This window comes from Lepeophtheirus salmonis, chromosome 8, assembly GCF_016086655.4.
Source record: "Lepeophtheirus salmonis chromosome 8, UVic_Lsal_1.4, whole genome shotgun sequence".
NCBI classification, from domain to species: domain Eukaryota; kingdom Metazoa; phylum Arthropoda; class Copepoda; order Siphonostomatoida; family Caligidae; genus Lepeophtheirus; species Lepeophtheirus salmonis.
Genome location: NC_052138.2, coordinates 27,409,507 through 27,436,346, shown reverse-complemented (window position 1 = coordinate 27,436,346; position 26,840 = coordinate 27,409,507). Strand labels below are relative to the sequence as shown.

Here is a 26,840-nt window from a genome sequence, read left to right as displayed (position 1 = left end):
ACAGATGAAAAAATCTGCGTCTAATATGATCTGGGCAGGTATTTGAGAGGAAGGAAAGACGCCATTGGTCTTTATTTCATCTGGTGTCAAGATAAATGCCAATAAATATATGGAAAACCTTCTCAAGGCTCAAATCCAGCCCTGGGTCAAACACAAGTTTGAGGACGGTCCTTGCAACTTCCAGTAAAATGGTCGACCCCTCAGACACTGTTCAAATCACCCAGGATTGGTCATACCGAATTTTCCAAATTTTATGTCAAAAGGTAGAATGGCCACTGATTTAAGTCTTTTAGTCTCTTCTTTGTGGTCAATTCTTCAGGCAAAGGCATGTGCAATGCTTTGTAAATAATTGAAAGACTGAAAGCTTAGCTGGTAAAAGCATAGTACCAAATCTGTCATGACATTGTCAGTGCCGCCGTGTGAAGAGAACACTGCAGGCTGGAAGATGCCATTTTGGATTAATTTTTTATATGATACAGAAAATTATATTAAAATTATATGTTAGAAAATTAAATGTCCTAATTTAAAAAAAAAAAAAAAAAAAAACTTGCTACCAACGTTTTTCTGGATACCACTAATATCCGTAAACTCTGTATGTAAATATGAAATAAAAAATAAATTGGAATCGTCTCCCATTCTTGATTTTTGTTTAAGATTATTTTAATATTACCAAAACTACATATTTATAACATTTCATGATAAAAAATGTATTAGATATTAATTTCAATATGTTCAGATACAAATTGCCATTACTTAAAAAAAGTTTAAGGGTACTCTAACAGAGGCAAATCTGCTCCGTCTTTGAGGAAGACGTCCTCGAGTGGGTGACCATCTGCGGCCACGCATTCTTTCCATGTCATCTAAAATGATATTTTGACCGAATGGATCAACTGTTTCACCTCCTGCAAAGAGTCGAAAACAGTTATTTGTTTTTCAATTTTCTAAAGATATTACCTGCTATAGTTAACCGATTTCGCCTGGCCATAATACCGGGGAACCTTCTACCCACACGGAGATTTCCTAGTCGGAACCATTTCTCCCTTCGAGGATCGAAGAATTCAACAGATCGCATTGCTGGATCGACATCATTCATTCCTCCAGCCACAATCACTCCCATTCGACCATTGATTTTGGCCTTCATACAAGAATGCTATACAGGGGGAAAGATAAAGTTTGTTTAACAATCTTTTAAGTTGTGAATATAGGCGGAGTTTGAAAGTTTTAATTAGTTTTGTATTATTGTTGTCATAATGTCAATATTGTTTAGTGGTTCGGGTACCAAAATTGGTATTAATGTTTCGACAACTGTCGGTACTTTTTCGACTAATAAAATAAAAAAACAAAAAATTGGATTAATTTGGCCGTCCGTAGTATTTCCTTTTTTTAGCGTGAGTTTAATGAACGTTACACCTAGCGAAATTGATCGTTTGTTTGTTTTTGAATGCTGTATGCCAAAAATGAGATTTTAGAGTTCCGTTCCAATAGCACTTACAAAAAAATTCAAGTAATCAAATTGTGTTTATATAGGTATGTTTTTCTATACTTTATAGGGCTGATAAAGCCAAGCCAAGACGAACGCTTGGGAGACTTATTTTGTGGCAGTAGTACAGGGGGGTGAGGGGCACTTTTTGAAGGTTCTTATGGAACATCATTTGGCCGTGAATGTAAGCAAATGGGCCACAAAAAATAATAAATTATGTTCTCGCGTGTTGTGAGGGCCGCAGCATAGTTTTGCACTAATTAGTGTTTATATTAGCAATGAAACTGGAAGTAATTTTCATCGAAGAGAGCTGAATAACTTTAGAATAGAGAAATATGATTTTTTCGGTCCTATCAAAGAGAGTTGAGGCTCTTTCGAGGTGAGATGTGGCTAAGATAACTAAGTACCTTCTGATATTTACATAGTGTTTCTTTTTTTTGGTTCTCGTTTATATACAGAGTGTGACAACAAAACGGGACCTTTTGGCTTAGGATTCGAAAAATCTACCATATCCAGATCAACATAATGCTGAACAAGTGGGCTAGATATTATTCAAAAGAACAATAATCACAAAGCCATTTCTCTAAATGGCTGCCCTATGCTTCCACCATGGCCTTGAACTTAGGAGTGAAGGCTTCACACAACTTCATGACGTGGCCCTCGGGCATGGCCGCCCACAGCCTCTCAGTATGAGGTCTTTAGTGTGTGAACCCTGGGATAGGGGCGGCACATGCCATACTTTCAACATAGCCCTAGATACCATAGTCGATAGGATTCATGTTGAACGTGTTATCAGAAATTGGAAAAATCTCCTCGAGGTCCTGGCCTTGTGCCTCGGGGTGGAGTCCTGCTTGGACACATCGTTTCTCTCTGGGTAGTTGGAATTCACCCTGGGAAGACCACCTCTTTAAAAACGTCCTGGTTCTCATTGACTTCGATTTTCAGGGCTTTCGAGAACCAATATGGGGATCATCTTCCCATCTAATGCCACGACTCCCGGAATAATCATGGAGGCTGGGAACTTAGCCTGACTCCCGGCAGAACCTCCTTTAACGCATAGGCGAGGTAGCAGTTGTTCTTGGAGTTTCTTGAATAGTACACGGTCCAGTTTTTCTTGTCTTGTTGTTTGTGCTGGACACACATCAAATCGGCTATACTTTGTCTTTTGACCTCCGTCTCAACAATGAATATTCAGATTTTAGTCAGTTGTACTTCATTTGAACGCAAATATTCAACAGACTATTTTCTTAAAAAATCATGAAACCTGGTTCTCCAAAGAGGTCTCTCTGACACTATCAAAATGGAAGTGGAAATTGCTATCCCACAATGTATATAGTACTACCTTATGATTGGAACGCCAAATGAAAAAAAAAAATGAACAGAACGCTTACAAGCCTGCATATATTAAATTGGGATTGAGTTGTCGTGTCTTGATTCCATAAAAATACCATTTTTTATCATTTAGTTATGCTACTGCATGTTTGGTTTCCACTCAGTAAAGGAAGACTTTGTTGTAGAGGGTATGACTTCATTGACGGGTCAATATTGTATGACAAAATGACCCTTACGGTAGTGATTCTTGAAAAAATTGCTTGATGCAACGTTTTAAATGCATCAGTAATCCATAGTTAGTCAAAGTAAGGGCGATTTTTTAATAACAATAAAATGAAATAAGGAATCGTGTAACAGATGTCTTAGAGAGTTGAAACAAGAATAATAAAAGATAAAAAAAGTGATTTTAACTCCTAAACAAATTTGTTACAGGATTGTTGTATTAGAATTATCTCTTTCATTTCAAAACTATTCTAGTAATGAAAAAAAATGGGGAAAAATCGCCAGTAGTTGGACAGAAAAATGATGAAAAAATGGGTGCATGTTCCATGTATAGCAGGCCATTATCTCACAAAAGGTGGGTTATTGTCTCTATCATGTGTGTACATAATCTTTAAACCATCAACAACTCTCCCTATCAGAATGAAGAGACTTTGTGCTTTAAAACGTGTTTTTCTTATAGGAATAAAAATGTCATGATAAATTACATTTTGCAGCACGAACATTGAGCAACTCCAAAACATTATTGGATAATAATTCCATACTTGGCTAGAATTAGTCAAATACTAACTCATTTCGTGTATTTTTTTTGTTTCTTTTCGCATGAGAAGTTACGAGATATAATCAAGTATGATAAAGTATTCCTTGTACTATGAAAATAGTACAACTTTTTATTTTGAAGATATTTTGATTTAAAATGTAGTTTAAACACTGAATATTATTTAAAGTATAGACGGGCTATCATATGTAACATTGGTTTATAGACAATTTATTTCTAAGAAATTTCCAAATTATAATTTTCAAACTTCACCAATTATCCCTTTCAATGTAAGTTCCATGATTGTAAATATTTCTTGTTTGGGGCAGAGAAAATGCACGTTAGTAATTTTCCTGCTTCCAAAATTTAATTTATCAGTAAATTTTCACTCCAAGAAACAAGACACATCTTAAGTCACAAAACCTCTTCATTATAAAAGGAAGAGATGATGAGGTTAGGAAATTATAGAAATAAATTGTCTATACAAGTATAGTCGAGGGGTTGATTTTCAACTTTTTTCGCGTTTCGTTTACGGCTATGTCAGAAAATTATTCAGATGGTATGAAAATTATTAATGCAAAATTGTACATTTTGAAGATTGGACATCTCAATCAAATTATGAAAAAAGGCAAAAACTCTTTACTTTGAGAATATAGATACCAAAAGGAATTGTTTAGTTATTTTGTATAAAATAATTTTGATAGACATTTTTTTACATATAAAAATGTAAAATAGTTTTATTCTAAATTTTGTCCTATGGAACATAAAAAAAGTCAAGAAAATTTAATGATTTGTGTTTAACGGACATCCATATTTTTACATTTTCAGAAAGGAAAGATCAAATTTTTATTATACCATTTTCTCTTTTTGTTTGGGGTAGCCTTAGAAACAAACTTTAACAATATTATTTATAGGTTATAATAATTTTTGTCTCCTTTCAAAATTGGAACTAGATCTGCTACCTAAAAATGACATTGTAGGACAATGAAATTTTGCATAGGTTATTTCCTTAGCATACCACAACTTTCTTGAACTAGCCATAATTAAAGTTCAAAAAAAATTTAAAAACAAACCGCTGTATTGTACACTGTACAGTCGACACGCATGATAGCTTTTTGTTGAATTTTGTATATCTTACATTTTATTTTGATTATATGAAAAATAAAATGGGCGAAATTAATATAACATATGGTTGAGAGTATGACTGCATTCTATTTAAAACTTACACAAATTTACCTTATAAATGTATCAAATTTATTTGTATGGTACATGGTAGGTAAACAACAATATTAGGTATATAATATTAATGCTTACATAATCATTCTTTGCTTATATATGGGAGTGGCCTTACCTGAGAACGAGGCTCCTTCATGGGCTCCGTTTCTTTAACTTTCTTGTTCTTCATATCCATAATACTTGCAGAATTTCCTTGGCCTGCTCCACCAGTAACAAGAACAGCGGTTTTATTCAGAGCTACGGTACAGTGATCATATGTGGGCTTCATCATCCTGATTTTGGAGAGTTTTCTCCATCGCTCGGGTTTATTCAAGTTTAAAACTTCCACGTCATCCTGAGGATCATTATCTCGACCTCTACCCCCTTTTTACAGGAAAAAAATTGTTACAAGATTACCCCCATGGGCCAAATAAAAATCAATACCTGAAGTAATCAAGAAATTGCCCATTTTCGAAATGGAGGAGCCAAGACGAATAGAGTTCATTGGGCCTCCTAAGGGAAACCAGCCATCATTTCTATTAGTGTAGCATTGTCCAGGTGCTAGGAATCTTGGACTCGGAGGAATGCCCAATGGAAGGAATCCCTCCCTGTCAACATGGGTGTCAATAAATAAGTAATTATCTATACTACATAGTCTAGTTCTTACCCAAAGGGGGATCCTCCAATTAAAGGTTGTAACACTGCTGGAGTAATGGGTGCACCAGGGCTACAAGCAAGAAGATTCCCTTTGTTCATAGTTCCAAACATACCATCCGTTCCGAGTGGAAATGCTGGAGGCAAAGGTGGAACTCTGGGTAATACAGGAATTAAACTATTGGGTAAATGGTCCACAGAGGGGATGGGTCCCAAGGGCCCATAACCACCCATCAAACAATGAAAAAATGAAGGTTTTCGTTTCTTTTTCCCTTGATCATCGTTCTCTGAATTGCCCTTATCATTGTCTTGATCTTCCTCTTCTGCATAATCCTCTTCTCCAAACGTTTCTTCATATTCGTCATTGTCTGAGTCTTCATTTTCATCTGAATCTTCATCATTGTCGTCTCCGCTAGAATCAAAGTCCTCTCTTTCATTTGAATCATTGTCAGAATCACTCTCCTTCTCTCCATTCAAAAGTCCGTCATCGATACCCTCAATCTCAGGAACATCTTCATTTTCATCATCTTCTTTATCGTCCATATCTTCCTCGCCTTCTTTGTCGGCCATAACTTCCTCTTCTTCTTTGTCAGCCATAACTTTCTCATCCTCTTTGGCAGACATATCTTCATCAAGCTCTTTTCCAGAAAAGTTTTCACCATCTTCTTTGTCGACCATGTTTTCAATATCTCCACTTTCAGCCTCATTTGCAGACATATCTTCCTCATTGCTGCCGGATCCATTGCTGTTCTCCTCACCTGAACCCTCAGTCAACACTTCTCCATCTCCAGAGGATTCAATTTCACTATTATCTTCCAGTTGTTTTGGCTGTCTTGCAAGTTCTGCTACTTTGCGAATGGCTCCTGGATTGTATTCTTCGTGGGAGAGGTCTAACAAAATATTTATTACTTTATTAAATTATATGCCTCATATATTTTCAAAACTCACCCAAAAGAATAGAATTCAATAGTATTTTAACTCCACATGTGTCAAGAGGTGGCTCAGGTGGACCACTCACACATGAAGCACAGAAAGAAGATGTCTTACAGGACTTGAATAAAAGACAAGTGCTCCTCAAACCTGGAACCGTTGGAGAAAAGAACGTAAAGTTCCTACATCCTGGCTCTTGTCGACAATCAAATTGGCATCGGTTATCCGCATTTCCAGCATCTGAGTCCTCATAGTTGCGAATGCTTAGAACATTATCCAAATCTAGTCGACACACACTTGATGAAAAGTCTGGACACTCTGGGACAGACCATCCTTCACCAATGAGAAGGGAAAAGGAGACAAAAAGGCAGAATAACTTCATATTCTGAGGATGTCAAAGACAAGCTTTTGAGGAGGGACTTTGAAACCGACTACTAGGTTTTGTATGCCTGTATGTATAACCTTTGAAGATTTATTTGAAGATAAACTGATAAAATGGGCCTCTCATACCTGTAAAATAGATAATAATTATTATCATATGGGTATACATATGTAGTTACGGGTACATAGATTATTATTCGTAGATAATGAAGTTCTATGCCTCCAACAATAAGTTGTTCATAGTTACACAGAAGAAAAATAATAAAAATATCAAAACGCGAAATTATTCTTTTTCAAGAAATGTTACAGGTGGTATGTAGAGATATAAATAGTTATTAATATGAAAAGAGGCCCTTCTAACAGTAAGTCATATCTCATGCTTAAATAATGATAATTTTTTGATAAATATAGTAATTTGTGAAAAAACGTTTACGACAGTAGAAACCATTTGAATTGTATGTACACGGTTGGACAACGAAAAGTAGACTTTTGAGCCTCTTGGCCTATACTACCTCTGTCAGAATATGGCATGATGCCCTTGTGTATTAGGAAAATCCCAACTAGCTCTGCACGGCCTTCCTGATGGTCCTAGAAGCCACGGAGAAGTCGTTGGGGTGGCGATTCATCGATTTGGTGTGGCCCTTCTTGATCTTTTCTCGAAGCTGAACAGGAACCCTGTATCCCTCTTTAAATTGTTTCATTCACTTTCTGCTTTCCTAGAGAGGTCTTCTCTATTATTCTTCATCTTGGACACCTTGACAACTAGTCTCTTGGATCACTTCAAAATTTCAATAATCCTCGCCACCTCAACTTAAGCATCAAGAAAATATATGATGCACTGCCATTTGCCTTCTGGCTCACTCAAGAATACGAGATGAAGAAATGTTTATTATAGTTTTTTTATGCACCAGAAAGTCAAAAAATAATCAATAAACCCTGCTATATTAATCAAAAAATTAACATTAATTATCAGTCCACAGTTGCTGGCAAACCCTGTATAGCTACAAATAACAATGCACAACAGATCAGAATGATATTGTACAGGAGAATCTTACAAATACTTTTTTATTTACACATTATGAAGATAATTATTTATGAATTTGATTTTTACGAGCTCCATTAGAAGCTCTAAAAGGGCCAGAAAGCAGTACATTAGATGGAGCTTATTTTTTTAAGCTCTTAAATATGGGTCTTTAGGGCATTAGAATGTTTATTTTAGTCTATAAATATCATTGGTTAACTTTAATTTTTTGGCAAAATATTTAAAAGTCGTTCAACGGCTCTCAAGTTTTAAAATATGTATTTTTGTTTTGATATCATTCATTTGGTACAACTTACAGCTTAACAAATAAATAATTTAGATAAACAAAATTTATATGAACAATATTTTATAATTGAGTCATACAAAATGTATGACCTCCCCCATAGCTGAAAAAAGACGACTATAAATTCCATGAACTCTCTTACGAATAAGGAGTTGATGTATACAAATCGAAGAGTATCAGTCGGAAGATTTGAAAAAAAAAAAACATTCACAACTCCTCAAAGAAAATGTCATAGAATCAGCCCTGATTGGAAGGGCAAACTCCCTTATCTCTGCCTCTCTCATTCCGGGCCCTATACATATATTCTATTTAACATTCAGAACACATATGACTATTGAATTTAATATCTTGGCAACCTGTTTATTCAACTATTCTCTACGTAGTTGGATAATTACATAATTATAGCAAATACATATATATCTAAAGGAACGAACCCCACATGTACCTATTTACTCTAAGGAGCTTCAAACCATGGAGTAATAAATTAATTATAAGTACCTTGAAGTTAGAAATAATGATACAATGTATACAATTGTTGTTGTCTTTTAAAATATGTGGAGAATCGGAGCCTCACATGGGTGTAACCTTTTTTATTAGTTATTACATTTGTATAAACACAAATATGGGATAAATGTATCCATGTTTTTCCAATCTACAATAGAGTGAGTTGAAAGTCAGAGTTTGAGAAATAGGTATAGAGAAATTTGTAAATCCATGAAAGAATACTCCATGTCAAATTTGAGGACGATTGAACGTACTTTGGAAGTTCTTTCATTCAGTTGAAACTTTATTCGTGTGTCATTCCTTGAAAAAAGTAAACATATAGAACTGACCAGATGCACTATTTTAATTCTGATTAACTATGTTGCTTAATAAATATACTAAGTCAATCAACTTGTATCATTTAGCTGAAGATAGCTATTCTTCATTCATAGATAGGATTGAATGATGTAAAACATAGAGAATAATAAATGAAAGCTAGAACGTATAATAATTAGTTCTAGCCACACATCTCTTACTTTAAACTGAATACCTGAAATACCTCTTCTAGAACTGACAAATTTTATTAGAGCCGGCCTCATAGGACTGCAGTATTTTGAGACCAATACAACAGAGCGAAACAATAATATTTCCATTTTTTCTACCATAATAATTGTTAAAACTATCATCAATACCTAATTAATACTACTCCTTATAAATAAAATAAAAAGGTATTAGGAAACCTCAATTCCTTGGGATCATATAATTATGGCAATACACAACGTTTCCCGATTTAAAAATTCGAAAAGCTGATCAAACCCCTCAAAACGACCCACTCTAACGTCTTTTGTACAGCTAAATTGTATTTTAAAAGTATATATCTATTTAGGTACCCCTGAAACTCACACCCTCAACTCACCTTAATGCTTATAGGTACATTTTTGTTATTTGCAATTATCTAATTACAATTTTGATATTTTCTGGGGACCCAAAATAAAGTCATAAATCAAGCAAACAAACAAACAGTATTGTCATTATGATTATCAAATGTAATTATTGTCTGTTGTTGCACTTTACATTATATTTAGGTAAGTATTCACTTGATAGAGGAGTGCAGAAGATATATATTTAAAAAATCAACGTAAAATAGTGATTGGCACAACTTTTATTCAATATGTGAGATATCAGCTCTAATAATTGCCTCAATACAGGGCTTGACTATGTAGTTTGACTCGAGCTTGGTCCACTCCTTCTTGATGGAAGCTTCTAGAGACTGCACACTCCTGTGATGATTAGCACACACTCTCTCCTCCAGACTCACCTAGATAGAGTAGTCCAAGGCGTCTGGAGAGGAGGGTGGTCACATGTTGAAATCCCAAAAGTCGAGAAAGTTGTCTCTCAGGTAGTCCTGGATCTTAGTGGAGCGATAACACAGCGCTCCGTCTTTAGTGGAAAAAAGTTGTCCCCGAACTTTTTTCTTCCCCAAGGTACCCATTGAGCCCCTCCTTCCTCTACACAAGAATGGGAGGGCAGACTTTACTTAGTGAATATAGATAGTAATAATAACTTTTTAGTTATTTTGTATTATTATATAATATTGATAGACATTGCTTTAACCTATAAAGAATGTTTAAAATTGTTTTTATAAAAGAGGACTGTGTAACAAAACAAGAGGGAAAACTAAGAAAAATTTGATGATCCTTAATTTTTCATTTTTAGAAAAGAAAAAATATTTTGTCTTTTTGCTCAATAGGGTAGCTATTGAGCAAAGCAAAGCAGTGTTGTGCCAGGCCTTGTTTATTCTGTCCAGTCCAGTCTTAGAACCGATCCTATTAGTCCCTGTGACCAGCCCTTCACATAGTGAGTACTCGAACTGATTAAAAATGAAGAGATAAAGCTGAGTAACCAAACTTTATCAGTTTTAGGACTTAAGTGAAGGACTAAATTGTACGGGTTTAATTCGTTCGGATAAATATTATTTTTGCATGATTCCTAGAGATTTAATGCTTATAAAGTTAAGTAAATTATGTGATTTTAAACCAATTCCAGTGTAATATCCACACAATGATCCCTTGCTTATTGTATAAGTTTATCCATTGATAAGGAAAAGAACGGTCTATAATGTTTGGAGAATGAAAAACCAAGAACATCCCCACCGTCAAAAATTGAGAAGGAAACATTCAGTTTTTTGAGTGCTTCACTGCAATTAAAGAAAATAATGGACAACAACCTCCTTCCCTCAGGCCAGGGCATTGAAAATGTGTCTTCTAGTACGACAATTATAGGGCAAATGTTTTGCCCCACAGAACTTTACCCTCATGTATACAAATACCTATTATTTCAAATATATATCTTCTCACATTTTAATTGAAGGTGCCTTCCACTTGAAGTCATTTATAATGCATTTTTGCATTAATTCTCAAATATACATGGCTAGCCAATGGATAGAACTTCTTGGTATTGGACAGTGGGAAATTCGATAAGGATTCTTTATTAATTTTTGGAGTAGAAAGTGGGATTTTCAACCTTCTTGCATTTGGCTTGCGACGTAACTTTCAAATGCTGCCCAAACATATATTATCAGCATTTTACAATAAGTGCCGTTATTAGACAAAGATGCATACCTCGTCTTTTAGTGTTACTTTCATCTAAATTGCAGGAAACATACCACTGCTTTTTTCTAGCGTTGAAGGAACTAAATGGAGCTCTGGAACTGTAATCCTTAATGATTGATTTTGATCAGGCACTGTTTAATTCATTTAGCAAAATTGTCTACTTAAAAAAAAAAGAACTACAAAGGGCTTCAAGTGAAAAATAAGTGCGAAGTTAAATTTATGCTAAAATAATATATATGAGAGCGAAAGTTCACAAGGCGAATCTTCCAGTCACCATCAACTATTTATGTCCGGCATTTTAGTTACTATTTTTACAGAAAATAGGGTGAGTAATACACCATTAAAGTTTATAATGTTAAAATTAAGAACGGGACGCCGTTAGAGCAAAAACTACATAGAGCCTTGAACTGCAATTTAAGAATACTTAACATCAATTATCCAAATTCATTTTTAAGAAAAATTATTTTAGCTTGCTTTGGTGTTGACGGGCACTATTGATTATATATTAACATAATATTTAGGTACATTCAAAGCTCTAAAACTAACATAAAAGGGACACATTTTCCCCTCCTAAATATGGAACTCCCACAAAGACAATACATGTTAGATATAATATACATAACATGACCTCATTTTGATATTTGATCCCAAGGTGTTGTCCCATTATAATATTCGTTATTTTTACAGGCAGAGCATTTTATGTCTTTTCAAATTAAAATTCCTTTGATTTAATGAGTTATTTAGTAGAAATTACTACTGCGTCATACAAAGAGATTCATTTTGTATTACCTTTAGAAAGTGTGGACATTGATCCTTGGATTCAGGTTATAAAATGCCCCAACAACAGGGTAGATACTTGTAAGAGTGAAGAAATCCTAAAAAAATTAGGTAACCCACTGTATAAAAAAGCGTTTCAAGATTTATTTGCAATAAATCTTGATTAAACTTCATCAAATGGGCTTATGGATAAAAAAAGCTTAAAATCTTAATTGAATACTACTTGATGCAAATAGTCAAGACTGATTTTTGAATATAATCAAAGTAATATGTTTTGAAAATCCCTGTCAAATGGTTAGATTTGTACTTTTTTGATCAATTAGGGATGAAAAAAGCACCACTCTTGTTTGTTAGTTATTTCATATCTGTGTCTCGTCTCATTATATTGTTTTTATGGCTCTCAAATGTAAACAATTTTTTGCACTAGAGGCTCTCTAGTACAATTGATCAGAAGATAAATCAAGAAGAACCAGAGTCAAACCCCTCCTGATCTCTTAGGCTCCAAACGAATGCGGAAGCTGCACCAGTTCCAACATTGAAAAATGAGAATGTAAATCATTCTTGAGAAACCCGTTCACCAACTTTGGGTATAAATGGTTGAGATATCGCTTTGTCACGTCTACAATCTTCACATACAAATCTAAGGAAAATGCCGTTGATAACTTATGGTTCATTCTGCATGGAGTATATCAAATCTTTCTTCCATTCTTTTTATCAATGTGCCATAGTTGAACCTGTGACAAGGAGGAATATGGGCTTGTGAACATACTCCCAACTACTCTGGTCCACCTAAAAGCAGACACAGTGATAGCAAAAACATGTTTCAACCAAACAACAGGCTCAGTTATAATATTAACGTCTGGCCTCCATGACTTTATAAATAGAGAACTTAGAATTTTAGAGTCGTTTTCAATCGTAATATTCTTAATTGTTTTTAACCCATAGGATTAAGGATTTAGAGGATTCATAACTATTATTCTTTTTTAGTATTACTGAGTTCTAAAGCTTTAAACCAAGTAGCAAAACTAGGACCCATATAATTTATAGTTGTAAAATTTCTGGGTACACAGAAACTTTTTTATCCACAAGAGGAAGTTTTTTGTTATAATTTGAGTAACATCATAACATTGATGGTATCTGATCCTTTATAGAAGATCCTCATTTGAGGTCCAAAAGATGGGCTTAGCTTAGCTCGACAAGACTTAGCTATGGAATCCAAGTCAAGTCCATGTTCCCACCTCTGCCAATAATTGAACATTGTATCTTAAATGATACATTTAAGATAATACTATTAATTATTATAACAACAATGACTAAATTATAAATGTATAAGTAAAAACTCCTCTTTGATGGGATATTCAAAAAAAGGAAAAATCAAATAATTTTTTCTTTCCCCAGGGGAAACGTGCATCAATCATCACTCTTTATTATATCGCAGTCGACGGCAATAAATAAATAAAAACTGATTGACGTCAAATGAACAGCGACATCTTGCGAAAAAGTATTAAAAACACTACACCATTGTATCTCCCCAAACTGCAGGGGCGTCCTTAGGAAGTGGGCTGGAGGGCTATAGGAATTTTGGCTTTTTAATAGAATTTTTTTTGGTCAGGATAAAAAAAATTTACACGAAAATAGGAGTAAGTTTTTTATATACATGTGTGAATATAATTCCTTTGGTTTCAGTCTTTTTTTATTCGGTCCAGTCCAATCCTATGACGCTTCCTATGAGTCATCGGGACTAGTCCTTAAGACAATGAGTACTAAAACTGAATAAAAAAGAAATGAAGTTGAGTAACGTCATCAAGGACCAAAATTTATAAGTTTTTAGGACTCAATTGAACTGTAGTCTTTGGTCTTGAATAAGGACTGATACAACAATATATATAAAGGTGTTTGTATTTGTCCTTTATGAGTGCCACACCATTGGACATAGGAGGCTGAAACTTTACATGGGCCCCTCTTTTAAACCTGGTCAAGCTAAGACGAGAGTCCCGATTTTTGAGGTGGGGTATATAAGGAGGGCTTATTCTATATCCAAAATGCATAAATTGTATTTTGGAGCTTATGGAGACAAATAGAGGCTTAAGCTATAAATCAATAAAGTGACTCGCGTCTCAAAAAACAACTATAAGAAAAATGTCGTTTTCTAAATTTATTCATAATCAAAAAAAAATAAGGGCAAAAAAAAAATAGGGAAACTTGCACTTTTGTTTTTTTCGGGTGCAAATAAAATGGATTTCCAATTTAACTTTTGCAACAATTGCAAAAACGAATCAGTTATCAGGGCTATTTTATAGATGACACTATTTGCCATAACTTTTTTTCTTGGAAATTCGCAAAAAATCTTGGTAGAATTGTGTTCATGTTTACAATTCCAAAAAAAGCTACTAACTACTTCCATTGCAAATTTAGTGAAATATAAAATTATTGTTTTAATTTTCTACATACCCCCCCCCCTTACCCCTGCGGAAGCCCCTGGGTTTGAATATAATTACAGTACTTAAATAAATGGGTACTGCTAAGGAATAGAAAATTCATTCTTTAGATTACCAAACCAAAAAGAAAAAAATGTGACGGCTAAAAAATTCAAGGGATTTACATCACAACATATAATACTAGAAACCCGTAAGCGAAGGCTCAAGCGCCCTCTACAAATGGGGTAGAAGAACTGAGAAATTACTACAATGTCATAACAGAAGTTGAAAAGGCTATTTGTCTCATTCCTATAAATAAAAAAAAAAACACGTATTTATTAGATTCAGATAGTCGATTGAATAATTATACCTGAAAAAGAGGCATATGATAGTTTTAATATTATAACTAAATAATTTCATAAAAACTGTGATTTATGAATTTCACAAACTTGATTTTTTTATGGATTATTTCAATCTAATAAATGGGTTTTTTTTTGTTTTTTTATTAGATTTTTTCCACATTTGAAGAAGAGCTTCCAATTTTCCAGAATCGTCTCTTTCCCTATGAATTTCTTGATCCTTTTATGTAGATAACTTATAATAGAGTGTACAAATAAATAATAAAATATTAGGTGTCTTGAAAGAGAAGAAAAAATCCACTATAGACTTAAGCGCTTTTAATCGTCTATGACGATGAGTCCTTGATATTGAAATGAACCTATGAGGCTGAATTCCAAGGTATTTTCAGGGGTATTCGTTTATACGGATAAAGTTTGTTACAGACCGACTGCGCCATTGTATGACCGTACGTGCGAATGAATAGAGACCAAGGTATTAAAATACAAACTACTATATTATGTAATACTATCTTGTATGAAAAATAGAATAAGGCTGAATAAGAAGAGTAATTGAATGAGGTACTACTCCTAGACCAGTATAGTCCACGGATTGATTCCGAAAGTCCCCCCTGGAATAGTTCATAAGAGACATAATCACAATCTCCTCTACATAATGAGACCTTCCATTTACTTTTCATATAGCTTCAATAATATATTCCTTAAATATATTTTTGTTTGTTAAGAGGTTGCGATATTGGAATTTGAACTATCTGCTGTCGCTGTCTCCATTTTGTTATAGAAAGAGAAAATATTAGGTGTGAGCAAAGTTACACAATGTACCTGCAAAACCTCATCAAAATCCGAACAAAACAGAGTATTTCTGCAAAATGCTAAAAAAGAAGTTTAACAGAAAAAGTATGAAGTAAAAAGTACTTCCTTGTGGTATTTCTATATCAACTGATATTATAAATGTATAGTTTTCCATTCATTCATTTATTTAACGCTAATAGAAGAAACTTTTTCTTTGAAGCTCAAAAAAAAGATTTTTCCCCATGAGGAATGATATATTTTTTTACTCCCGAATTGGACTAATTGATGGATAATACCATTCCTTTCTTAGTTTACAGATGCTCTGACAAGTCATAGGAATAATGATCAATAGATTTTTAATGAATGGATCGGACTATGCATGAGATTATAGGTTTTTGATAGACTATTGGGGCTTTGCAAATGTGTATGAAACTGTATGCATAAAAAATTAGGAAAAATAGAGAAAATTAAGTTATTAGTTTGTTATATTTTTTTAATACAGTGTGTTTCAAAATTGCTTGGACACCTTTTTATTTCTTTAATCTACCATTTATTGACAAAAAAATAATATTAGTTTTAAAGATGGAAGAGTATAAATAATTTACATCAATCAATATTTGATGTCAAAGAACAACAAAGATATACATATGTTTGTACAGTGGTGCATAAAAATGTCCTCCCGGTATGTAAAATACAAGAAAACGAAACTAATCCTGACAAATGTGGCCTCTCTACCCTCACAAGGAGGCTCTTTTCACCCAATTTTAAATAGCTCTGTGAACATTCTGGTGTGTAACCCCGATATTTCTTGCATGGGCACTAGACCTAAAAAAAAAAATAACTTGTTTTTTTAAATCTTTTAATATTTGTCTTTTTCCTGTTCTCCAAGGTTTGTCGAAACTGAATATGCCAGTCATTTGGATTTTGGACCATGGGCTATGGAAGTCTGTGAGAGATGTATAATGAGGGATGACTCGAAAAACAGGCTTGCCTTTTTTATAACACTCTGGCTTTTCGGCTTTTAATAGCTTGATTACCAGGTTTTGTTTTATAGGCGTTTTCATATGAACTGAATAACGTGAATAGTACTAATTCCTGGGTCAGATACCAACCATAATTTCTCATTTTCTTCAGAGTTCCTTATCAATATGTTGATAATGAAGCATGTTTTTAATCAATTGCAAATCTTGGATAGGACCATTGGCGTCAGATTTTTATGTTATCCAGTGCTTTGTATAAAATAAAACCAGGGATTTATTTATTCTTTCTAGTTCAATGATGGTATACTTGTCCTATTTTAGTCCATTTGAAAACGTTAACATTTTAATAGCATATATATTCTTGTCACAGCTCTGCTACTTCTCTGAAGTCTGCCTTTGGAGATGTCTTCTCTAGAAAATTGTTTATGGCATTAACTGATTTTCATGATGGAGTCCAAATCTTTTCCAACATTGGCTAAAATTCTTGGATTTCTCTTATCTAACATGGACCAAAGTTCTTTTAATTTACCAAACATTGTACTGTCCGGACCCTGACTCTTGTCAAAATAGCCTCCCATGCTCCTCCAATTTTCATCTTTGATATTTGATGTCTACAAGCGAAGTAAAAAACTTTTTGCGCAAGTTTGTCTTCAATCAGTTTTGCTGCACCGTTATTCATGTCACTATTGCTCTATGTTGTGTCAAATCCTAGACCAAGAATGTTATTTTTCAGGTTCCATGTTTCCAATAGGTTCAATGTAGCCTTGCATTGTTGAAGTTCGGTGGAACTTGTTATGAAAGGAACACCGAGTAATTTCCCTTCCTCGTACTGTGGAGCACCTGAGACGAGTACAGCGAGAAAAACAGAAAAACGACAGGGAAAAAATATAACAAACAAGTATTTCTTAATACCTGTGTTAAAAGTTTATTTGTGGGGTATAATAAAGGGTTAATAGCATTTTATACAAATTAAAGCACAGTTTATTGGCTTTGATTTGATACCCATATCAATACTATACGATAAGGCATTACGAAGTTATAGTCAAAAGAATACAAAAAATCATGTTTATTTTTTGCCTTTTTTTAGAGCCAGCAACAATAAATTTTCAATACCCATGCAGTAGGCATAGCTGCGGTTCCAAATCTAAAATCTGACTGGTATAATTAGTTTCTATAGACCTTGTAGATCGGAAAAAACATAAATATTATAAGGTATGGAAAAAAAGTTAAAATTTGAACAGGTCTAAGGTGCACTCATGGATATGAGCAGATTTTTCTGGGCTATTTCCTTTAACTCCTCCGGATCCAATTTTGGCATTTTTGAAAGAGCCCTTCCTCCTCTCCAAAGTTTCGGACTTGCTGACAGCGTAGACAGTGGTCCTGGAGACGTCCAACTGCTTGAAGTACATGGATCGAATTTTGTCGATTACGTTCAAGTATCATTTTCTCGATTTGTGCATAAGCTAGATAGCTCAAGGTTGTTCTATTCACTCAACCTTCATTTATTATTGAATTAATAAGTGTTCCGATTTCAATGGACCACCCGGTAAAGTTGTAGCTTTACTTATTTTTAATATAAATTTATGTAAAATTAATATAAAAAGTTAATAACTTTTTTGTTTAGATGATAAAAGTGTCGAAACGATATGGGACATACCCTGTACATAACAGGAAATTAAACACATACAGTGTGTGGAAGAAAGTTTTTTTCTCAAAGTTATTATAGCTTTAAAAGAAGAGCATAATATACACTGAAATAGTAGTATTTAAAAAAAAAAAACTATTTTACTAAAAAAAATGTTAAAAGTGTTAAGACCGGTAAGTGTCCGATAGTATATCACCATTGGACACTCATATAGGGTGTGCCTTATCTTATATTTGTAAGATATATACTTAGTACCAAGTTTCATAAAAATACAAGGTTAAATCATCATGTAATCGGGCTTGCTAGAATTTTCAATTTGATGTATCGTACAGACTACTTGGCAAGACAGACAGATTAAATCAATTTTAAAAAAAACACAACCACTCATAGCCTATGACGTCACTTTTGCTAGAATTTTCAATTTAATATAACGTACCGACTGCTGGGCAAGAAAAACAGATTTTGACAAAACACGCAACCACTCATTGTCTATGATGTCAATATTAAAAAGCGTGATAGAAGTCACACATCAGTCGTACATGTGTTAAAGTATAACCTTGTATTTCTATTACCTTGTTTAGTACGAAACAAAATTGGGAGTGTTTTTCCTTTTTTTTTTCTTTTTCACGGAAACAGTGTCTTAGATATTCCCTGTCTCTAAGAATCTTGGGGTGTGGACGAATATACTTTATTTCCAAGTCTCGTGACCAAGAGAGTCTAACTCAAAACATTATGTTGAACCTCGGTATCAACTTATTCCTTGTACTTGAAGAAATATGAATCCATATTCTTCTCATAAAACACATGATCTGAGTTGCGGGATGCTTTGTATTGAAGGTCCTTTTCAAGTTTTTGGATAATCCTACAATGAATATTTCATTTCGGCAGTCTACAACCTGGTTCACACTGAAGATTTTCGGTCTCAATAAAATATCATTCCAGAAAATAAAAAGCCTGTTACTTTTTTGCTTATTGAGCACTCATTTTCCGTCTGATCCCAAACAAAATTCCCTTCTCAGTGGATTGTATTTAGTTAGGCATTCCTCCCTGAGACGAATGTAAGATTATTACCTTTATTTTATACCGTAAAATTGCTTCTACAAAGAAAGATAAAACAGGACAAAAACAGTTGATGGTTGGCCAATTCTTCCCAAATACGGAACTTCTAGTAAATAATTATCGGGAATTGTTTATAGCTTTAAAATGAGTCATTCTAATACAAATAATCACAAGGGGCGTCCACAGAATTATATGTATACATTTTTTTTTTTTGTTTGGGGGGGGGATATTAAAAAAAAAAAAAAAAAAATATTTTTAAAAATTTTTTTTGAAGAATTAAATTTTTTGGAAAAAAATTCCTAAATCCATATTCATTCACAAAAACAATTTATTAAAAAAAATTTCAAAATCCATATCTATTGACAAAAACAATTTATTGAAAATAAATTTCAAAAATTAAAAATACTTTTAATACTTAATTTTGTTGGAAAAAAATTCAAAATTGTTTACGAAAAATTAAATTTTTTGGAAAAAAATTTCAAATATAAAATGTTTTGAAAAAAATATTAAAAGTTTTGGGAAAAAATATTAAAAGTTGTGGAAAAAAATATTAAATGCTTTGGAAAAAATTTTCAAAAATCTACAGTTATTGACAAAAAATTAAATTTTTTGAAAAAAAAATTCAAAGATGAAATTTCAAATGTAAATTTTTTTTGGAAAAATAAATTAAAATCTACAGCTATTCACAAACAATTAAATTCGTTAAAAAAAATTTTTTTTTTAATTAAACTTTTTTATAAAAAGTTTTCAAATATTAAATTTTTATATAAAGTTTTCAAACATTAAATTTTCTAGTAAATAGGAAAAATGTCTTAGTTTGGGGAGGGTTATAGCCCCTCCAGTTTACCCCCTTTAGAGACCCCTAATCAATATTTGGAACAAAAATTTGGAGAAAAGATACAGAAACATCTACAGAAGTTTCATAAAAATATGAAAATTGAAGATTCCCCTCTTTTTATAATTGCAACTTGTTCACAATTTTTTATTTACTAAAGTTCTCCTCATTACTAGTGCGTGAAAGACTAAGTGTAATTCCGAGGATTTGTCCCTGAGTTATTAATGTAGGTCCTTATTTGTCTTAGAGTAGAATTGAGGATCGACATGGTCCTAATTTCCCAATATATCATTGCAAAAGACGGGGAGGGATCTGTGTATATTTACTTCATCTCATAATTACACTCCTCCAATACACTTTTCAAATTGTCAGAGTGGCTGCGTTATTTTAGGGTTTATTTTATTTTTACAAACAAAAAGTCATATTTTGTACAGCTAACTTATATCATATGAACTGAAAATATATTGTAAATCAAAAAGAATAGGAAATGTTTGCAACTTTGATAAACGACATATCTGCTAACAGAGACCACTTTAATAACTATGGTAAAGTGTTCTTTCCTCGCTTTAACCTAGGTTTGAATTTTCAAAATAGAGAAAATACAAAATATTATCACTAATATCATGCAGTTTCCAACTATTACAATTTTTTAAATGTATGCTGATACGGATTTTGACAGTTTTACATGCTTAGTTATAAGTGTCCGTCCTTGTTGGACTCGGAGTAAAATTGAGTATCGGGATTGTTGTAATTTCAGTCAATATCATTGCTGGATACGGGTAGGGATTTGTGTTAATTTCCTTTATATAATAGCTGCTTGTAGCTTATATAAATAACTGTCATGACAGCTAAGCTGCTCTCCTCCCAAACATTCTCCAAATTGTCAAGGTGACCACATTGATTTTTTGGGGTTTAACATAAATGTACATATTTAACATTCAGGAGTGTCAACAGGGGGTGGGCTGGAGGGGAGGGTAGCCCGCCTCACACCTATATTAAAAGCACACACATTCAAAAATAAACAAAAGTTCAATTTTTTTGGCTCAAAAAATTCAATTTTTTTAAATACTTATCGATTTTTGAATTTTTTTCTCTCCAAGATTTATTAATAATTACTTAATTTTTGAAAAAATTTCATTTGTCAAATTTTTTTCCAAAAAAATTGAATTTTTCAAATTTTTTCGAAAAAAACTTCTTTTTTTGTGAATATCTGAGGATTTTGAAATTTTTTTATCTCTAAATTTATAACTTTTTGTGAATAGTTGGGGATTTTTGAAGAACAATTTCGAAAAAGTTCTGAAAACCAGGCCCCTGACATTTAATATCATATTATTTAAATCTCTGAACATTTTGTGTTAGTGAAGCTATGCCGTGTTTCAGAATATATATATATAAATATCAAAGAAAAATTACCTAACGCACTTTGTAAAAGTCCATAAATTTATGTTGCTTTTCGGAGAGAATCAATGCATTTGCGCCTAGCTCCTTAATTAAAAGTATATTTTCATATACATACAAAAAATGTGTATTACTACATGAAGATCCATTCTAATCTGATGGTTCTTAATTTTATCTAAAAAGTTTATTTTTTTATTCGTGTACTATGTAAGATCTTGAAGTCGACTACTCTGTACATATTTTGTCTAAATCCTCTTCATAAGTTTGTATGTATGTATATATTTTTTCCCTTTGATAGGAACCGTGTAGATACATTTGTTCCAATATTTTGACATCCCCACTCATCACATTCTAACCTAGTTTACAATTCGATGCCTTATTGCAAGCTAAGTGCAAGTAGAGAGGACTGCAATTTTTGCATTGCCCGGATTGAGCAGGTATCGACGAAAAGACAAAATATTCTTTATTAGCTATAGATGATAGCCACTGATGCTAATCCGTATTATTTTGAGCATGTTATTAAATACACCAAAAATCAACATGGTTACCCCTATATAATACTAGAAATCTTTTAGCAAAGGCTCAATTGCACCCGCTTCAAATGGGGTATAAAAAACGTAGAAATTACTACAATCACATAGAATAAGTTTATAAGGCACATTGTTGTAAAAAAAAAAAAAACACACACTCATTTATTATATTCAAATAGTCCAAAGTATACCTATATACCCTAAAAATATGTCTGTGGTAGGCTTGATATTGAAGCTAAATATTTTCCATGAAAACTATGATTTATAAATTTCACAGCCCCGATCTTTTTATATTGGTACATGTTTAACAATAAAATCTAATAGAAAAAAATCATAAAAATATGACAAATGGTCGAGAATTGGCCTTTTGAAGTTATGTTATGTCATTGTAGTAATTTCTCAGTTCTTCTAACCCATTTGTAGCAGGTGTCCTTTAGCTTTCGATTACAGTATAATATGGTTAGCCTGACATTTTCAAGAATATTTTGGAGGAGAATAGCAATGACATGAGTTATCATTTCGGTCGACCAAACCCTCAGTAGGGCTACCCGTCTTCTTTGAGCACATGAAAATGTTCAATGTGGTTTCGTATATATCAATGCTATGGTTTATGTAGCGGATAAGGAAGTTCACTCTTCAGGATTCCTACTCCAAAAAAAGGCAAGCTAAAGAATGCAAGGGATTATAACTATTATAATTATCACTGATTATAACCTTTCTTTGAAGAGTCATTTTTTCTTCAAAGGTGCTATCATTATTATTTAATTCGGAAGGAGTGAACAATCTTTTCTACACATCAAAATATATACAAAGCCGGATTGAACATTTGTGTATGTGCTCGTAAAAGACGGAGAGTAAACTTCCTGATTTGTTACGGAGTTAAAATTGCAAGTCCTTGTTGGACTCAGAGAGTAGTATTGAGGTTTTACTGTTCTTTAGTCAGTATCCTTTTTATTTCCTTCTCTCCTTCTTCCATTGTCACAGCTAATTTATCTAATGAAAAGTCATGACAAAGCATTCTTCAAAAGATTACCATGTTGATTTTTGGTTGTTTTTCTTTTAAAGAAAATTCATTAGTCAGAATACGAATTACAAAAAAGCTTACCATCTAAAAAATACACATGATTTCCATTACTATAGATGGCTATAATGACAACATATCCTTAGGCAAAGATTATATTTTTTTTATTTTTCTTCGATAAAGGACTAATGAACAAATATCATTAATAATTAATCAAAATTAAGGTCATAGCTTTTGTTATATGGATCCATGAATATATCAGAGTTACCGCAGACATTGTGCAAACACGCTTACCATAGACAAAACATGAACATAAATATTACATTTTTATTTTACTTCAATATTTAATAATAACCACTGCACCAGTATATAACGTAGTAAGTACTTCTAGTATATTTACTGGTGCAGTGTGGTTATTATTAAATATTGAATAAAATATAAAATGGGATGGGATTACACAAACCCCATCTCTACTCATCTGTCATCCCAACATATTTGAAAAAAAAATCTTAAACTCTTATTTTTATTATTCTTTAATTTTTGAGGACAAAACAAAAAATATAATTATGGAGGGGTTACGTGTGAGTGTGCTCATGAAAAAAAAGAGAGTAACACAGAGAACTTCTGGGCATGTAAATTTCGATATTATTAAAGTAAAATGTGTTTTTGAGCAGAAGTCTAATTGCTCCAGGCAAGGTCAGATACTAAATCTATGTAGTTCTTCAATAATTAATGGAAATTTTGCCTTGTTTAACAAGAGTTATATTAAATTCAACTAATCAATGTTCAGAACACTGATAGGGGGGAAAAGAAGCCGAAGATTTGGCAGCTGCCAACAAAATACAGAGTAATTATTTAAGTTAATGAGGTATTGTTGTCATATTCATTTTGTTAGTGGTCGATGTTCTAGTTGTACACTTGTCTATTATGAGTGTTCTCAATATTGATTGGTCGAAGTTGATTAAGCTATTGGTTTTGCAACAAATGAAGAATAGTTTAACAGTTTAACAGAAGGGCTGACTAACTAACAATTGATTTAGAGGATATTTTTTCCTTCTTTTGAAGTAGGAGAGGTTGGGAGATCGAGTGAAGAAACCACTGTGACAATCTTTCAGTGACTTCTAAAGTTACTTGCACTAACAAGTATACTCTAATCAGATATGTTGTAGAATATTTATATTATATAAACAATATAGTAGGGTATTGGACAAACAGTAGTATAAATACTAATAGACTATTGTCATGTAACTGATGACTAATTATTCCGAGCAATGCCGGGCACTACTGCTAATAATCAATCATTCTAATGATATCAGTTACCGAGGAGTCCATGGAAATCTGAACACTTTGAATCTCAACCTTTAACAAGATATTCTCGTACTTTACTAATTAACAATATAATTTTAACAAAATTAATACTATAAATAGATGTGTGTCTGAGCTTTCTTAATCATTAATGTAGCCACCCTTAGCAACAATGATGGGTTCCAAGCTGCAGAAGAAGGCCTGTAATCCACTGCAAATGTAGTCCTCTGTAATGGCGTCCCAGTGCATCAGGCAACAGGGCTATAGGAGGGCCAAAAGTGTTTGTGCCAGAAGGGAAGAAGAGTTTTGCAACGAAGGAGATGTGTTTCTTTAATTGCTGGTGTCAAAAGTGGTCTCTCCAACCTCACCAGGCTCTTTCCACCCCCTTTTTGATAGCTTTCTAGACAATCTGATGTAAATCCCGAGGTATCTTGCATGGGCTCACATGGACTTAAGGGGATAGGCCTGGTCTGTTTTTTTAACTCCTTCGGGTCCAGTTTGGTCTTTTTTATAGATACATTCTTCCTTTCCATCGCTTAGGACTTGCTGATGGCGTAGACGGTGGTCCTGGAGACTCCCAACTGCTTGGAGACTTCCGTCGAAGGGTTTTTTAGCACCATGGAGTGTGCAAATGGAATTTGGTCGATCATGTTCAAGTGTCATTTTCTCGACTTGTACGTACGCTAAAGAGCTCAGGTGTGTTTTGTTTTATATCTAATTGCTTATGCTTTAAACTATCGGAATATGAATTAATTTCAATCACTCAACCATCATTTTTTATTGGATTAGTAAGTGCTCAGATTTGAATAGACCACCCGGTAGAGAAAAAAAACAAGAAAAAAACGGTCTGCATTATTATAAAAATATTGTTTAGATAAAAACTATTTTTAACTCTCAAAAACAGTTTGTATCAATTGTCCCGTGTTTCAACTTCCCCCCTAAATTGTATGCCTTAAACGTACGTACATAATATGTACATGTGTATATTTCTAGCATAAATACACAATATGACCAGGCAAACATGGAAAAATAAATCACAGAAATCAATCAAATTCGTATGCTGAATATTTTATATCCTTTAATATTATGTTGAGAGTGTTTAGTACACAAATTGGACCTTTCTTTCTGTGATTGATTATTATATATCTATTGTACCTATCTTCAAGGTAATATACCTACCTACCTCTATGTATATATATCATTACCCCCCCCCCTCCTCTATCTAAAGGATTCATTCCCCGCCTTTTCGTTGTAGTAATGTCATTTCTAGGGATGGAAGAGATGGGAGATGGAATAATTTATACAGAATCTCTATTTTTATAAAAAGAATTGCTTTTTCGGGAGGGTGTCGATAATAATAATAATAATAATATCATAAAAATGGGAATGAATTATTGCATATATTATATATATCACCAAACCTCATACATGTAGGGGAGACAGGGATAGTTGAAGTATTTAGGGCCCTTTCACACGGCAACGTTTTCTGAGGAAAACGCACCATATTTTCACTTTTTGATTTACATTCATAGAAGCTTTGCGTTCGGTTTCACATAAAAAGATATTTTACCAAATCACTTTGTGATTTTTTTTTGTTTTTACAAGAAATAACAACCTCAACACGCTGGCGAATGGATTAGTAGCTCTTGACAATGAATACCATGTTCATGGAGTACCATGCTGTCATGAGGCAGCTCGGAGCGAATATAAATTTGTATGATAGCTGTGGCGTACATTTGTGTCTAAGACGCTCTAAACTGCAATGTACAAAAGGCTGAGATCAGGGCTGGAGGCGGGCTACATGGAAACAGGCCATAAAGTCAGCCATATTGTTGCTGAAGAAGTTTTCATTATTCTCGACTCTATGGGAATATAATGGATTTCTTGATAATCTAAGGAGTCAAAATGGAGATGCCCACGGTCTCTCCATAGCCTTCATTGCACTGATGCAAGTGCATAGGGGATGATACAGTGGGAGACGATGATATGTTAATCAATAAGTTTGTTTAAAATGTTTTTCGACAAATATGCATATTCAAGTACTATGGGCAATGTTACATTATTTTTAAAAAATGTTCCGGAACTTTGTGTCAAGCCGGTATTTGTAACCTTATCTGAATTCTCAACCCCCCCAGTCTCTCCATGATAGGTTTTGGCAATTACATTTTTATAGCATATTGAAGAAGAAAAAAACCTTATATATTCACCAAAAAATTTAATTCTATGATAAACAGTTTTACGGGGACGACGCAATAGGAAGGTGCTCTCATGTGTGTATCAAAAATATTGGTATGTACAATATACAGACATTTGTACAAATGTCCACATGATTTATGACATATACAATCATAAAACAATAAAATAAATACGATTATGGACTTACCAAATCCTTAAATATTATGTAAAACAATCATTAATTAATCACTAGATAAATACATATGTACAACACACGTCATCCACAATTCATAGTCAAATGATGAAGATAAAGTAACAACAACAAGATTCTCTAGATTGTTTGTTGGTTAACAAACATTCCGTATAAACGTATTTTATATC

The 26,840-nt window shown here is 33.2% G+C and overlaps 1 protein-coding gene across 2 annotated transcripts; it reads right to left on the bottom strand.

Moving 5' to 3' along the window:
• Positions 1 to 642: 642 nt before the first annotated feature.
• Positions 643 to 26,840, bottom strand: LOC121122657 (uncharacterized). 2 transcript variants are annotated; one of them, XM_040717686.2, is made up of 7 exons: positions 26,668 to 26,840; positions 6,387 to 6,878; positions 5,452 to 6,328; positions 5,229 to 5,392; positions 4,921 to 5,168; positions 955 to 1,150; positions 643 to 902 (listed from the first exon to the last, which is right to left on the bottom strand). In XM_040717686.2, exons 2-7 carry the CDS (start codon positions 6,748 to 6,750, stop codon positions 754 to 756), a joined length of 1,998 nt encoding a protein of 665 aa, XP_040573620.1. In that variant the 5' UTR covers positions 6,751 to 6,878; positions 26,668 to 26,840; the 3' UTR covers positions 643 to 753. The 2 variants fall into 2 exon arrangements, with proteins under 2 accessions (XP_040573620.1, XP_071746434.1); XM_071890333.1 differs by lacking the exon at positions 26,668 to 26,840 and adding an exon at positions 6,935 to 7,110.

Coding starts and splice junctions, on each gene's coding strand:
- LOC121122657 (XM_040717686.2), bottom strand. CDS start 6,750: ATGAAGTTATTCTGCCTTTTTGTCTCCTTTTCCCTTCTCATTGGTGAA. Junction 5,393..5,451: donor ATTGGAGGATCCCCCTTTGG/GTAAGAACTAGA, acceptor CCATGTTGACAG/GGAGGGATTCCTTCCATTGG. Junction 903..954: donor AAATCGGTTAACTATAGCAG/GTAATATCTTTA, acceptor GACTCTTTGCAG/GAGGTGAAACAGTTGATCCA.